General features: G+C 51.2%; 1 protein-coding gene across 1 annotated transcript in view; it reads right to left on the bottom strand.

Moving 5' to 3' along the window:
* ROS1 (ROS proto-oncogene 1, receptor tyrosine kinase) overlaps positions 1–15943 on the bottom strand; it is a 480047-nt gene that overhangs the window by 382781 nt on the left and 81323 nt on the right. Inside the window, exons 11-12 of the mRNA XM_075340023.1 lie at positions 12606–12812; positions 12200–12310 (exon numbers count right to left, since the gene is read on the bottom strand). Coding sequence (XP_075196138.1) covers positions 12200–12310; positions 12606–12812 — 318 coding nt within the window. The remainder of the gene's footprint in view (positions 1–12199; positions 12311–12605; positions 12813–15943) is intronic.

Here is a 15943-nt window from a genome sequence, read left to right as displayed (position 1 = left end):
TGCCTGGCCATAGTGTGGGCCCTGCAGCGTCTGCAACCCTATCTATACGGGCGCCACTTCATCGTGGAGACGGACCACAATCCCCTCAGCTGGTTGCACACCGTCTCTGGGACGAATGGGCGATTGTTGCGATGGAGCCTTGCGCTCCAGCAATACAACTTCACCATTCGCCACAAAAGGGGCCGTGACCACGGTAACGCAGACGGGCTGTCCCGACAAGGAGAGGTCGCGGACAGGCGCACAGGGGAACACCGGAGTGTGCTGCCCCCTAGCGCCCTCAAAAGGGGGGAGGTGTGAGGTAAATCCGGAGATATGACGATAAATCATGATATTCAAGTATGTCAGGAAGCCCTCTCCTGGTGTCACCCCCCCTTTCCTTCACACAACTGGTTTAGCAACAAATCCCATGGCCATGTCCTGTGATATGGAAATTAGGTGGCTTAGGGACAATGGACACAGGATGACTCCCTGCCGTGACCCTGTAGTGGGGGCTGCTAGCTAGTTAGCAAGGCTATGGAAATAGCCAGACAGAACGACTCCAGTAAAAAATGGTTCATATCTCGCAAGCCATATTTCCGATAAATATGGCAACCATAAAAATGGTGTCTCCGCATGTGGACGATGCCGGCACCCCCTTTTTATGGGGGCAGGACATTGGGAAATGCCCCAGGCGTGATATCAGCCAATGGGGAACTGGCAGACAGGTCATGAGTCCCCTCGTTCTGTAGCTAAATTCATAACTGTCACAATGAGAGCATTGGCGTCCGCCTACGACGCTCCCAGGCAAAGTTATGGCCAATATCCCCTTTGCTGGATAATTCTGATCCATGCAGGGGGAGTGGCAGTGCTTCCCTGTGAGGTCACTAAGGTAGGAGGGGACCTGGATCTGCCCAGGTTGATAACCCTACTTCGGCCATTTTCCAGTGTTCTTCTGCTCGGGGGCCTGGTTGGGAAAGACCTGTGAGGGAGTTCCTGGAAACCTGGTCTACAGCGCCCCCCTGTGGCCAGACGCAACAAGGTAACTGCTGGAACTGTGTATGCCTGTTTGTAACCCATGCTTTGATTGTAACTGTACTCTGACATATGTATATTCTGTAGATTCCCTATTGTATATATTGTAGTTCTAGTGTGCTTTAGGCTGATTAAATTATATAATTAATCTTGGGCTGTTCTGTTATCTCGATCTTGAATCCCACGTCTGTGTGTTCGGCTAATAGTTACCGTAAATCGGTTGGTGGCAGCGAATTGTGCCAAGGATTATTGTGGGGAGGCCAGTGAGATTCGGGGAGATTTTATATATTCCGCCCGCGGAGGTCGGGGGAATATATACCTTACTCTCACCGGGGACCCTTCAATAATCGGCATAAGTAGTATAGCGGCCCCCTTGCTTATTGTCGGGCAATTCCATAATTGGCCTGACTATAAGAGGGGCGCTAGAGAGCGCGTCACGTGCTCTGTCTGTCGGTCGGGAGGTATAAAGGAGGGGTGACCCCCACTTGTTACCCCCCGATTGTGACGTACTGGTAGCCAGCGCGGGGGATTTCTGAGTGACCCCCCCGGTGGTTTGTGACACCCCTATTTAGTATAAACATAAGCAATTTCTACCTTTTGTGTCGCCCCTTTTCCTGATAGATTATAAACTTGCAAACAGGGCCCTCATTCCTCTTGCTTGAGTTGTTGGCTAATGTACTGCTCTGTAATGTTTTATATACTTCGTACTTGTCCTCTTGGATGTGTAAAGTGCTACAGAATATGTTTGTGTAATATAGTTATAGGGGTTTCCCAAAAATTACGAAAACTATTGAAATGGCATTAAAGGGGTTGTTCAAAAGTGGACAACCCCTTCTTAATGGTTCCAGCGTCATCATAAAAAAACTTGATACTTACCTCCTGGAATTACTCCATTCCAGCAATATCACGTGACCACTGGAAACCGCATTGTCAGCATTGCTGGAATGGCGTTGCTCCAAGAGATAAGTATCAAATATTTTTATTTTATGATGCCACTAGAGATGAGTGGATCACTTCTCCCAACCCAGATTAAAGGTTAATACTGTCTGGATGTGGACAGGAGCTGCCTGTATATCTTGAGCTTCCGGGATCTTTGGTGAGACATTTGATTCCTGGCGTGACGTCATCTATGCAGTGTGCAGCACAGAGGTGAAATTACACAAGTGTGGCTGATCATAAGCCAAGTCTAGGATCCTGGAGGAGAAGGATGTCCATGGCCAGAGACACCTTTGCTCATATATAGCCTTTATGTTTCTGCTCTGCACATGTGCCGCACCTCTGCAGTAGTCGGACCGCTCGGATCCGGGGGTGATTACTCGTGGCTCGAGGGTCTCCGGACCCGGGGGCTAGGGGCCACACTCAAATGCAGAAGGGGGGTATTTACAGGGGAGATATGTACAGTTCGTGACTCCACCCATGGTGTACGGTAACTGGGAATACCGACGCTGCCGTTGGGAGTACCTGGGGTGATGGAAGGAGGAAGCTAGGTGTTGTGGCCCTCCATGGTTAGGGGATGACCCCGGGACTCAGGATGGTGGTGCGGGGTGCAGGGGAAGTGCAGGCTCACTGGTTGCAGGGATCAATTGGTACTCACTCAGCAAATAAGCAGACGCTGACAACCGGGTGAACCAAGTCTCTGACTGCCGCTGTCTCTTAAGGGGAGCTCGTCCGGGTCCCGTCCCCTGCAGCACTGCTTTGTGGTCTGTGGCCTCTCCGCTGGCACCAAAATGTAAATGTTCTCTTGTGGCCCGTCAGCCTGGAGCTTTCCGGGCTCCGCTCCCCACTGTGGCTAAGTAGAGGAGCTTGCTCTCGGGAACTCATGCTTGGGATTTTAGTGGGCCACTTGTTTGGAAAGCCCTATCCCTCTCATTGCACTAGTGCCCCGATCTTTGAGCTGGTGGGAACAGTCCATAGAGGTCCTCTCCTCCGTGGTTAGTTGCTGGGTTGCCTGCAGCTTCTCCCCGACCTAGGGTCCATGTACCCCACCATGCCTTCGGTCCCAGACCGGTGATTAGGCCTAGGCTGCTGACCTCCACCAAGACCGATCCCTGGCAGCTAGCCTCAATCCCCTGCGACCGGGGGTCCGACTCTTTTAGGTCCAAACCACTGTCTGCGACCTAGGATTCCTCTCCTCTGGGAGCTCCAACTCCCAGCTCCCTCTGAGCTCCTCACAGCTTGAGGGTCAGCACTCCACTAATCTGTCACCTCCCACCTCCCTGCCTGACCCCTAGGTGGGTGACCCTATTCCAATTAAGCAGCCCACTGGTGTGCCTGGCAGGTGTGGTGCAGGATGTCACTGAGATTTGTGAATGCTGGTGGAGGCAGTACTTCAGGTTAGGTTCCCAGAACCATGGTGGTTTGAGTCCTGCATGGGAAGAGAAAGATTGTGCAGAACCCTGTGATGACCTGGCTAGTCCAGGGCGTCTCACACACACACTTGATGGCATGGCGGCGTCAGACTCTGTTCACACTGCAGAGTCTGGTAAGCAACCTGATGCTTTGGAGTTGCTCAGCCTGAGCCAAGCATTGGCTGATACAGGTTCACTGGTCTTCAGCCCTGCAGGAGTTAATTCCTGCAGACTGGTGAGCAGGAACTAGAAGCTCAGTTTGCTAATTGCCACATGCACCTATCGCCTTCCTATTTAAGGTACTGGTTTCTTCCAGAATGCGCTGATAATAACTTCAGTATAGCTCCAGCGATTCCGGTTTTAGTGGTGAACCCGTTTATGATGATCTGTGTTGCGATTTTGAGTGGTGTGGAAGTTCCCTTCTTGTGCATTTACTTCCTTCCTTTTTCTTTATTCCCCTGTACACATATTGTCTCTCCTTTCTGTTTGAGTGCAATGTGTACGAGTTTTCATTCTCCCTTGTCTGTGTGATTTCTGTGGGGGTTTTGTTGGTGTGAGTCCGGCCAGCACCAAGAGCGGCGGAGAGGGGGAGTTAGATCAGGGCTCGGACAGGTATCAGGGTCACGCTGGGAGCTCAGACCTGGCTACCATCAAGCCTACCTCTGAGTTAAGGGACAGCGCAGGGTCTCTAGTCTGAGGTCCAGCCCAGGAGCCCCTGTTCTGTCAGTTCATACCCTGCGACAGTTTAACAAGGAACCCCTTGTCTAGTAGGATGTCTAGTAGTGTACAACTCTTACAGTGGTTGATTTAAAGTAATGAGCAATGTTTCTAGCTTGTAAAAATATATTTCTCATACTTCTTTTCCCCCAAGTGTTCCTCTGTGCTGCTGGAGCTAGTTTAAGGACTGACTCAGTTTCCTTTCTCCTCTGGCAGTAGACACTATAGTACTGTCTTTTTTTCCCACCATTGGGTATTCTCTCCTCAGTTATATTGCCATACCACTGCATAGACTATTCTCCTTACTGACAAGCAGGAGAGAAAGCTGTTTATTTTGGCTCGTTTTCCATACATAGGGCAATCACAGGAATCTGGCTAGAAAAATAGTAACTCAGCATGGATATCCAGCAGCACTCAGAAGCATGTGCACACTGCAATACACTTAAAATGCCAAGGGGTGCAAAACTATTAAAGTAAGTGTCATAATACGACAATGGATTATTTTTTAACAGTCTATAAATAATATATATTGTTTTGTTTCTTTCTTATAATAAGATATTTAAAGGGTTATTGCCCCTCCTGATAGATGAATATTGTAGGATATTGCTTGTAAAAACAAGAACTTTGGCAATTTATTGCATACTTAAATTTGCGGCCGTTCTTGGGATGTTAACAATTTTCTTTAGTTTATAGCTTGTTGCCAAGGACATCGACCACCACTGCTGCATAGCTTGCACTATATTAAAGCTGGCTGGGATTAGGAGTAGTGATGAGCGAGTACTAAAAAGCTCGGGTGCTCGGGTGCAAGATACTCGTGTACTCGTCCCGAGCACCGAGCCCAATGTTATCCTATGGGAGACCCGAGTATTTTTATGAAATGACCCCCGGCAGCATGTAGAAACCCTAAAAATGTCACAAAAGTCTCAGAAGAGTGCTCAAATGACATGGCAACAGCATGGGGAAGACCCCTTGAAGCATTTATCACTCAAAAGTCACAGCTGTGAACAATTTTGTCCGCGTTTTACGCCATTTTTACGGACTCACCAGAAAACCTTCAAAAATGACACCAAAATGAATTTTCATGGCAGAAATGTTAAGGGCACATACCCAATAGTGAGATAGAGCTGGTGTATGTTACTTTTTGAGATTAATACATGAAAGATTTTACGTAAAACATTGTGTGGCACTCCGATGTCCCTGAGAAGAGACGTACATGAAGGCCTCTTGAGTCTAATGTGCCCACTTTGAGGAAGTGAGTCTTTGTAGTATTTTCCTTTGCCAGGGCAGTCCAAAATTGTGAGGTTCACCAATGCCCCTGCATACAGACGTGCATGAGGGCCTGTAAACCTGAAGTGTCCATTGTCAGGAAGTGGGTGTATTGTAGTATAGCCCTTAGGCAGGGCAGCCAAAAATTGGGAGGCTCCACGTTGTCCCTGGATAGAGACGTGCATGAGGGCCTGTAAACCTGAAGTGTCCATTGTCAGGAATTGGGTGTATTGTAGTATAGCCCTTAGGCAGGGCAGCCAAAAATTGGGAGGCTCCACGTTGTCCTTGGATAGAGACCTGTTAGGTTCTTAGTGCCTCCGTGCTTGCATTTAAAAACCGCACGTGTGTGCCTGTTGGTGGTAGCGTTCAGGTGCACTTGTGTGCGTTTTGCAAAAACTTGGATATAACGCACAAGTCTAGTGAATACACATCAGCACAGCATTGCAAAATGCGCAAGGGCGTTGGCAACGAACAAGGAAGTGGACGTGATGGTGGTGCAGGCAGAGACCGAGGTCCTGTGCAAGCTCTAATTTCGCCACAACAAAGGGCCACATCTACTCGCTCGCACGTCCTGTCCCAAATTCTTGGGGACCGCAGCAGTACACCGCTCTTGAACCAAGACCAGTGTCAACAGGTTGTTAGTTGGATAGCGGATAATGCTTCCAGTCAGATTGGCACCACCACAAACACTCTGTCTTCCACACGGCCAAGTGTCAGTAGCCGTGATACTGCACCGCACATTTCAGAACCTGATCCTCCTTCCTACCACCAGGCCGAGTACACGTCCACGGACATTACTGATCCCACACTTGGACACTCGGAAGAGCTGTTCACGTTTCCATTCACACATTCTGGCCTCTCGCCAGCTCCTGTTGAAGTGGGCCATGACGAGATTGTATGTACAGATGCCCAAATATTTGAGAAGCCACGTTCTCATGAAGTTGGCAACGTGTCTCAACAAGGGGTGGACGATGATGAGACACAATTGTCAGGAAGTCAGGAGGAGGAGCAGGGTGCGGAAGAGGAAGACGACGTGGTGGATGATCCAGTAACTGACCCAACCTGGCAGGAGGATATGCAGAGCGAGGACAGCAGTGCACAGGGGGAGGGAGGCGTAGCATCCCAACAGGCAGTAAGAAGCAGGGTGGTGGCCCCAGGCAGACGTCAGGCAACCGTTCCCCGGAACAACAACACGACACAAGGTGCCTGTACAAATGTTAGGTCTTCCCGAGTCTGGCAGTTTTTTAAGTTGGCTCCAGATGATTCTAAAAAGGCCATTTGCAACACCTGCCATGCCAGCATCAGCAGGGGTACCAAAACTAGCAGCCTGACCACCACCAGCATGATCAGGCACATGTCAGCCAAGCACCCGACTTTGTGGGATGTACAACAGAGACGAGGAGCAGTGCTTGCTGATGTCACTGCTACGTCTTCGCTTGTTGTGCATGCGAGCGAATCCCCTGTCCATGCTGCCCGTGAACAAGCCTCCTCCGGCCCTGCACCTGCAGTTGCCCACACACAAATAACACCATCATCAAGCACGTCCTTGTCCCAGCGCAGCGTTCAGTTATCCATTCAGCAAACCTTTGAACGCAGGCACAAATACACTGCCAACGCCCCACATGCCACACTTCTAAATGCTAACATTTCGCGACTGCTTGCGCTGGAAATGTTGCCTTTTAGGCTGGTGAAGACAGAAGCATTCCGCGACCTGATGGTGTCAGCTGTCCCACGTTACTCGGTCCCCAGCCGCCACTATTTCTCCCGGTGTGCCGTCCCCGCATTGCATAACCACGTGTCACAAAACATCACACGTGCCCTGAACAACGCTGTTTCAGCCAAAGTCCACCTAACCACAGACACGTGGACAAGTGCTTGTGGGCAAGGCCGCTACATCTCGTTGACGGCACACTGGGTTAATATTGTGGAAGCTGGGACCCAGTCTGAGCGAGGAACGGAACACGTCCTTCCCACACCAAGTTTTGCAGGCCCTACCTCAGTCAGGGTTTCACCCACACTCTACAGCTCCGGAATGTCATGCTCCTCAGCCTCCTCCTCCTGCGCATCCTCATCCACTTTACCCTCCACACCAGTCCCAAGCTGGAAGTGTCGCGGGCGGAGGAGGGGGACGCTGCGCTCTCCCACTGCTCAGGTCTGGCTGCCGCTGCTCTACGGCTGCTGCTGCTCAGTGGCTAGAGCGATGGCCGGATCCCGGGGACTCGAGCGGCGCTCCTCGCCCGTGAGTGAAAAGGGGTGGTTTGGGTTTTGGGGATATTGTCCGTGACGCCACCCACGGTTGTGGTGATTGTGTGGACACCACCGCTGCTCTGGACGGGGATCCCGGGAGCCTGTGACAGGGAGCAGCTTTGTTGTTATTTCTCCCCTCCGTGGGTAGGGGGGTTGGTTGTCCCGGGGCCCGGTGATGGGGTAGAGATGGATGACAGGCGGGTTGCGGGGCCTGATGAGGTGCAGGGTCGCAGGGGCAGCGCTGTGCCGCACGGCATGGAGGTACTCACTCAGCCCAATGACGATGACACAGTTCACGGTAAAACAAGTGGCTGGATGGACGGGTCCCTCGGACGGCTGCGGTTGTTCCTCCCTGCAGGTTAGTGATGACTGTCTCTTCCTGCACCTAAGTTCAGTGTTGGTAGTGATGGTTTCCCACCGGTAACCCGCTCCCCAACCTGGATATGGGCCGGAGGAGCCCCTTTTGCCCACAGGCGCTGGCCCTGGGAGACGGTTGCCCTTGGCGGTGGCGGTGTCTCCCCTTCACGGTTGGACGGTTGCCTTCTATCGGGACTTGGCTGTTTGGAAACCCGGAGGTCCCCTTCTCTAACGGATTTGGCAAATTCACGGCGACACCAAGCCTTGCCGGGATCCGAAAGGCCCCTGCCAATGGTGCTGGCTTCTCTTTGTATACCAGTCCGGTACCGCCGGGTCACCACCCGTCCACGGTCCTTACGGCAGACTCCAATCGGCCTCCACTGCAGACGGTCACCACATCCTGCCAACCTTGCTGTCCTGTCCGGGCCACACACCCAGACCAACTTCAGGCTCTTTGCTGTCACTTTTCTCCTCTCTACTACTTTCCTCATTCCACTTCCTTAGCTTAACTCTCACTGCCTGTGTTTTCCCTCCTCCAGGACTGTGAACTCCTTGGTGGGTGGAGACCAACCGCCTGGCTCCACCCCCTGGTGTGGACAACAGCCCCTGGGGAAGGCAACAAGGATTTTGTGTTTTGACTATGATGTGCCTGCAGGGAGTGTGGGGTGTGTAAGTGTTGTGCTCTGTGGCCCCTGGCTTGTCCAGGGCGACACAGAAGCACTGCAGCACTGCCTCGGCGAAGCGGCAACAGGCTGTGCTGAAGCTAATCTGCATAGGTGACAAACCCCACAATCCAGAAGAGGTGTGGACAGCTCTGAAACAGCATGCAGATCACTGGCTCACACCTCTGAACCTAAAGCCAGGAAAGGTTGTGTGTGACAATGGCTGGAACCTGGTGGCGGCTTTGAGGCGAGGCCAGCTGATACATGGTCCATGCGTGGCCCATGTGCTCAACCTCGTGGTTCAGCGGTTTCTAAAGTCATACCCAGAGCTGTCTGATCTGCTGGTAAAAGTTCGCCGCCTGTCTGCACATTTTCGAAAGTCACCTACTGCTTCAGCCGGCCTTGCCGGCTTTCAGCGCCATTTGCATCTTCCGGCTCACAGACTGGTGTGTGATGTCCCCACGCGTTGGAATTCAACTCTGCACATGTTGGTCAGGATATGTGAGCAGAAGAGGGCAGTTGTTGAGTACCTGCATCACCTAAGCCGTAGGGAAATGGGTCAAACTCCACACATAACACCTGAGGAGTGGAGATGGATGTCCGACCTATGTACCATCCGCCAAAACTTTGAGGACTCCACCAAGATGGTGAGCGGCGATGACGACCTTATTAGCATCACCATACCGCTTTTCTGCCTTCTAAAATGGTCTCTGCTCAAAAAACAACCATGATGCATTGCAGGCGGAGCGCGATGAGTTTGAGCAAGAAACAGTAGTGGGTGTGGGTGATAACACACAGCCCAGCCTCGTCTCATCACAACGTGCAGTGAAGGACTATGACGAGGAGGAGGATGAAGACATGGAGCAACTATCCGGCCAAATTGAGGATATGACATGCAGTCATATCCTCGGTTCAGCGTGGCTGGCCAGAGGACAGGGTAGATGATGATGATGAGGAGGAGGAGGAGGAGGAGGACAGCATGTTCAGTCATCGTGTTGGTCAGGATACTGAAGTGATGGCTGTTAAGAGTCTGGCACACATGGCTGACTTTATGGTAAGCTGCCTGTCTCGTGACCCTCGCGTTAAGAACATCTTGGCCGACAATCATTACTGGTTGGTAACACTGTTAGACCCACGCTAAAAGGAGAACTTTATGTCTCTTATTCCCGAGGCGGAGAGGTCAGGCAAAATGCAGCAGTTCCAGAAGGCCATAGTCACGGAAGTAGGCAAAGCATTCCCCTCACAAAACGCTAGCGGCATAGGTCAGGAATCAGTGGACAACCAAGGCGTACAGCCGAAAGGGGCACAAGTCCAATCCGCCAGAGGTAGGGGAACAGTCTTCAAGATGTGGGACAGTTTTCTCAGCCCCTCACATACCACAGCCCCTGAGGTGCGGGGTAGTGCCACAAGAAATCCTAAGTTTGCCCAGATGCTCAAGGAGTACCTTGCAGATCAAACAACTGTACTCCGACATTCCTCTGTGCCTTACAATTAATGGGTATCCAAGCTGGACACATGGCATGAATTGGCTCTCTACGCCTTTGAAGTCCTGGCCTGCCCTGCCGCTAGCGTTTTGTCACAGCGTGTTTTTAGTGCCGCAGGTGGAATCATTACAGATAAACGCACCCGCCTGTCAACTGAAAATGCTGACAGGCTGACTCTGATCAAGATGAACAAGGGTTGGATTGGGCCAGACTTCACCACACCACCAGCAAATGACAGCGGAATTTAAAGTTTGTAACGGGAATTTGCCATGTACCTCCACTCACCCATGGTAACACACTTCTGGACTTTGGCTAATCGCTGGACTGCTCCTCCTTCTCCTCATGCGCCATCATGATGACCGTTACAATAGTTAGGCCGTTGTTTCAGGTATACCCCCAGTGGTAAATTTTTTCGCCCATTCTTTCAGAATGGGCATTACAACGACAGGAGACCCGCTCCTTTGCAATGGGAACAATGTTTTGAGGCCCTCATGCACATCTCTATCCAGGGACAATGTGGAGCCTCCAAATTTTTGGCTGCCCTGCCTAAGGGCTATACTACAATAGACCCACTTCCTTACAATGGGCACTTCAGGTTTACAGGCCATCATGCATGTCTCTATCCAGGGACAATATGGAGCCTGACGCTGCCACCGACTGCCACACACGTGCGGTTTTTAAATGCAAGCACGTACGCACTAAGAACCTAACAGGTTTTTAGGAGCGACAATTACTGAGAAGTCTGACACTATCAGACACTGCTGACTGACGTGTATTATTCACTAGACTTGTGCGTTATATAATAGTTTGTGCAAAACGTGCACCTGTACGCTGCCACCGACAGGCACACACGTGCGGTTTTTAAATGCAAGCACGGACGCACTAAGAACCTAACAGGTTTTTAGGAGCGACAATTACTGAGAAGTCTGACACTATCTGGACTGTTTTACACTGTGTACACCAGCCCCAGATATGATGAAGGCTGGTATACGGTCACCACTAGGAATGGCTATATACCCTGCCTGCCTGCCTGCCTGTATACTGCTACAATAGTCCTGACAAGGACTCTTCTGGTCACTAGCCTGTATTCCGACCTGGCTATACCCTGCCTGTATACAGCTACAATACTCCTGAGAAGGACTCTGCTACTGTACTCCGACCTGGCTATACCCTGCCTGCCTGTATACAACTATAATAGTCCTGAGAAGGACTTCTGGTCACACTGTTTGCAGCCCTGCTCCGGAACTAACTATAAAGGGCCGAAAACCTTTCCCTGAAGCAGCAACACTCTCCCTGCACTCACTGTCTGGATGGCTGTGTGCAGAGCACAGCGCGCCCGCCGGTATAAAGGCTCGGTCACGCTGTGCAGGCCGGCCAATCACTGCAATTCCACAACTAACAGGGCTGTGGCATTGCAGTGGTCTGCCAGCCAATCCCTGCATGAGGGCTGGCTCTCAAAAGAGCGCCAACATGCAGGGATGAAGACCACGAGTGCAGCACGAGTATCGCGAGATTACTCGGTCCCCGCCGAGTAGCCCGAGTACAGTGATACTCGTGCGAGTAACGAGTAGTAACAAGCATACTCGCTCATCACTAATTAGGAGGTAACAGTGCACTCCAGCAATTGTGGCCAGCTTTAAAACAATGCTTACAATCTCAATAGTATAGAGCTTGTAAGCACTGTGTATGTTCTGCTGTCCTGCAGTGGTGCTCGGTTTCCAAGGCAATAAGCTGTAAACAAAAAGAAAAGTGGTAGTACATCTCATAATTTCTATAATCAGTAAGTTGAAAAATTGCTTGCAGTTGACAAGCACTATCCGTCAATACCTATTTATATAGATGAGAATAATCCTTTAATGGTGAGACGTTTATGAGCGTAAAGGTTCATTGGGCAACATATGCACTTTTTTCTGTAGTCTCTGTGCTTTTCAGCCATAAACATTATTTCACTTTACATTGATTGGGCAGCCGCTGCAGAGACTATATTTTTCTGACCATGGCCTTTCCCGGCAAAATTTCTTAAAAAGTTATTCTGATTCTTTTCCAACTAAACTATTCCTGTATGAATATTGTTTTTAAAAGTTATAACACTGACTAACCAATTTACCTGTAACATATCTGAGACGGTCAGAGATCAGCTCTCCAGGACCGAACCTGTCTAGAGGTTGCCTCCATATCCCAGTTACGCCCACTGCTAAGAAATGGGGGTCTTCTTCAGCTGAAACCAAAGTAGATTACTAAATATAGCAAAACAGAAAAGAGCAATACAAACATGGTAATGGACATGACCTGAAAGAGTGTTAGATTACATGTTAGAAATTTACAGAAAAGATTAGCAAAAATCTGCTACATGTGAATAGAGCTCTAAAAACCCCATTCGCTTGTACAGTATTGGGCTTTCTTGCTAAATATGTGTATGAAATCTTAACTGAAAATCCACAACACAGCCATAATTTCTGAATGTGGGCCTGTCACCTGTATTCAGAATCTGGACACTAAAATAAATAATTCACCTGAACACAGAGTTGTTCCAACCACAGGGTCTGTCCATTTGCTATTGCCCGCAGGTGATGATGCCTGTACAGTCACTTCATAGTGTGTAGATAAGTCAAGACCAGTCAATGTCACCTGGGTTGTACTATCATTAGAGACAATCTGACGTATTCCATGTTCTGATAATATGGAAATGCTATATGTCCACTTTTGCCAAGCTGTAGGACCTTTAAAACACAAAAATATTATTTTATCACAATACTGATTATTTGCAGGAAACATTCAATCAGGCTTGGCTTCAGCCACTTTAAGAAACCAATGTTTGGTTAGGAATTTAGCAACAAAATGGACTAATGAATAGCAACACCAATATATGGTGCTGCTGTGACACCCTAGCACCACGTCCTTGTACTCTCCTCTTTCCTGCATGGCCATCGTTGTGCTGCACAATCCTCTGTGTTTACCTGCATGGCAGTCCACGCGTAGCGTGGTTCTTTGCACTTCCTCATTTCCATCCTCATGGTACGTGCTCCTCCGTTCACCCCCCCCCCCATAGCCACCCACATGTCACGTGGTCATCTGTAATCCTACGTTGCCATCCATGTGTAGTGCAGTCCCCAGCTCATCCCTCCACGTATGTGTCAGTTTTCACCTCCAGTCTATGAGTTGCATGCACGTGCTTCCTGTCCCTTTATGTGAAAGCATGCACACTATGCAAAGGTTTACCCAGCCTATCACTGGGAGGCACCAGGTACTTAAGGCTTAAGTTTGGACCCTAGCTGTCTGTCTGCTCTGGTCTCCTAGCCTTCAGCACCAGTATTGCAAGCAATCGATTCTGCCCTGCTGTGTCTGTCCTGTCTGTTTCCCTTGACCTAGATCTGTCTGTTTCCTGGTAGCTGCCGGTATCCTGTACCTGTGTCCATACTAGTCTGAATCCTGCACCTATGTCTATACCTGCGAGCACCTGTCATCCTGTCTGCCTCAGCCATCCTGGCTGCACCTGTTTCCGATGTCATGGGCCTGATGTCCCGTGCCTTGTGATCGGTGCCTGATGACTTGGACCATGATGACCAGTGTTCCTCCAGATGTTCTGTTCCGGCTGCACCTGTATCTGTTGTCCTGTGCCTGATGTCCCTTGCCTGGTGACCTAAGCCTGATGACCCCTGACAGAAGTTCATTACTTGCTCATACCTGTTCTGCCTGTTCCCTTCTAGACTGTGTTCCTATTTTACCCTGTTTGTCCTGCCAGCCCCGTTTGTCCTACCAGTGCCTGTCCTGACTGTCCTGTTCATTATCTGACCCTGGTACTGCTATCTACCTAATCCCCTCAACTGCCAAAGTTCTGGTTACTGCCCTGGGAGTGGCACCTGGTGTTCTGCCCCACGGCGGGCACTTAGTTAAGCCCCTCCTACAAAAAGATAAGCCTAGAATCCTCCTATGGTCCAGTGGGTCTGTGACGCCCTGGCACAGCCAGGTTGTCACAAAAAGAGTTAATCCTCCTTGGTAATCTGATCTCACACCGGTGCAGCCAGACAAGCCACAGCCCAGTGTAAGAGAAAAGCAGAGGAGAGGGGAGGGGCTGGAGCAGAGAGTGTGTGGAGAGCAGACAGGACAGAAGTCTGGAGTGTAGCTCCCAGGCTGGGAGTGAAGCGTTCTCCAAAAGGGCCGGGGCAGGCCGTAGTGAGGAAGGGGCCAGAACAGGTAGCCGGAGCAGGGCGGTGGCCCCTCGGTACCTGGGTACCCGGATCACTACAGGGGAGTAGATTCCCCGTTCCCGGCTGAGGAGAAAGAGGAAGAGAGAGGAGAAAAAGGCACTTGGCTGCAGGGAAGGAACAACAAGGGCTGCTGCACCGTGTGTGGGACACTAACACCCCCGTACCGGAGGCCGCGGACACCGGCAATTCTTAGTTCACCAGTGACTCCGTGTGACTTTCTTGTGAGTACACCCGTGCCCTCGGGCACCGCACTGCAGCACTGCGCCCTGCTCCCTGCTTACCCCATCACCGGGCCCCGGGACAACCAACCCCCTACCTACGGAGGGGAGAAATAACATCTAGCTGCCCCATACCATCGCTCCCGGGATCCCCGTCCAAAGCAGCGGTGGTGTTCCAACCTCACCACAACCATGGGTGGCGTCACGGACAATTTCCCTTAACAAAACCCCTTTTACTGTGGAGCCTGGGATCACAGACCGGGTCACGCTACCGTGATACCCACAGAAGTGACTCTGTGGCCCAGATCTGAGTACCCCTGGTCCCCGGGCGAAACATTTGGCGTCACGAACAGGATCGAACCCATCCAGTTACCTGGAGGAAGTGCGCCTTGTTCTGGACTGTCAGCGGTGATCCGCTGCAAAATTTTTGAAAGTTGCCATCTTTGCCGCCATTTTGGGCGTGAAAATCTCCCGCCCAGCACCTTCTTCCCCAAGCGTTGGGCGCGAAAAAGAGGCTCCGCCCCCTGAGAACGCGGGCGGAAGTGAAGCTCCGGAGGACCGGAAGCGAAAAGGAAACTTTAAAAGCTGCTGGAAGGACTGCTCCCGAGTACCAAGGGGGAGCAGTAGGAAGGAACTGCAGTTCATGTGACCAGGACTGTAAAGGCAGGGACGCCAGGACTCTGCCAGCTTTTGGTTCCTGGAGAGGCTGCCGCAGCGATGCACCGACCCGTTACCCCTGTTACCGGTAGCGGAGCCCGCAGCGCCTGTTGGGGAGAACCCAGACCTGGGGTCCCCAGGCCTCACCTTTGTCACCTCCCTGCCACCGGCCCCGGCAGTCCGCCCGGCCGCGACGGAGATGACGACGGCTCCGGCAATCCGCCTGGCCGCAACGGCAGCGAAGTACCGGTCCCGTTGACCAATCTGGAGCCGTTTCTGGACTGGGGTCAAGGGGTGCTGCCTGGGTTTTAGGGGCAGCACCAAGGCTAGGTTGTTTGGGTGGGTGACTGAAGGACCCGTTACGTTAACATTATTAAAAGTGTTATTTGTTGTTGCAACGTTGAAGCAATGTGCATCCCGCTGTGGGAAGATTGAAAATGTTTAAAATGTTTTATCCTTTTTCCAGTTTTAATAAATGTCGGTGCCTAGACGGCCCGAGGAGGGGCCGTGTTTTACCAAGGGGGTGTGTGACGCCCTGGCACAGCCAGGTTGTCACAAAAAGAGTTAATCCTCCTTGGTAATCTGATCTCACACCGGTGCAGCTAGACAAGCCACAGCCCAGTGTAAGAGAAAAGCAGAGGAGAGGGGAGGGGCTGGAGCAGAGAGTGTGTGGAGAGCAGACAGGACAGAAGTCTGGAGTGTAGCTCCCAGGCTGGGAGTGAAGCGTTCTCCAAAAGGGCCGGGGCAGGCCGTAGTGAGGAAGGGGCC

Source organism: Anomaloglossus baeobatrachus, chromosome 3 (genome assembly GCF_048569485.1).
Source record: "Anomaloglossus baeobatrachus isolate aAnoBae1 chromosome 3, aAnoBae1.hap1, whole genome shotgun sequence".
In the NCBI taxonomy this organism is placed as follows: domain Eukaryota; kingdom Metazoa; phylum Chordata; class Amphibia; order Anura; family Aromobatidae; genus Anomaloglossus; species Anomaloglossus baeobatrachus.
This window is presented reverse-complemented; position numbering and strand designations above follow the sequence as displayed.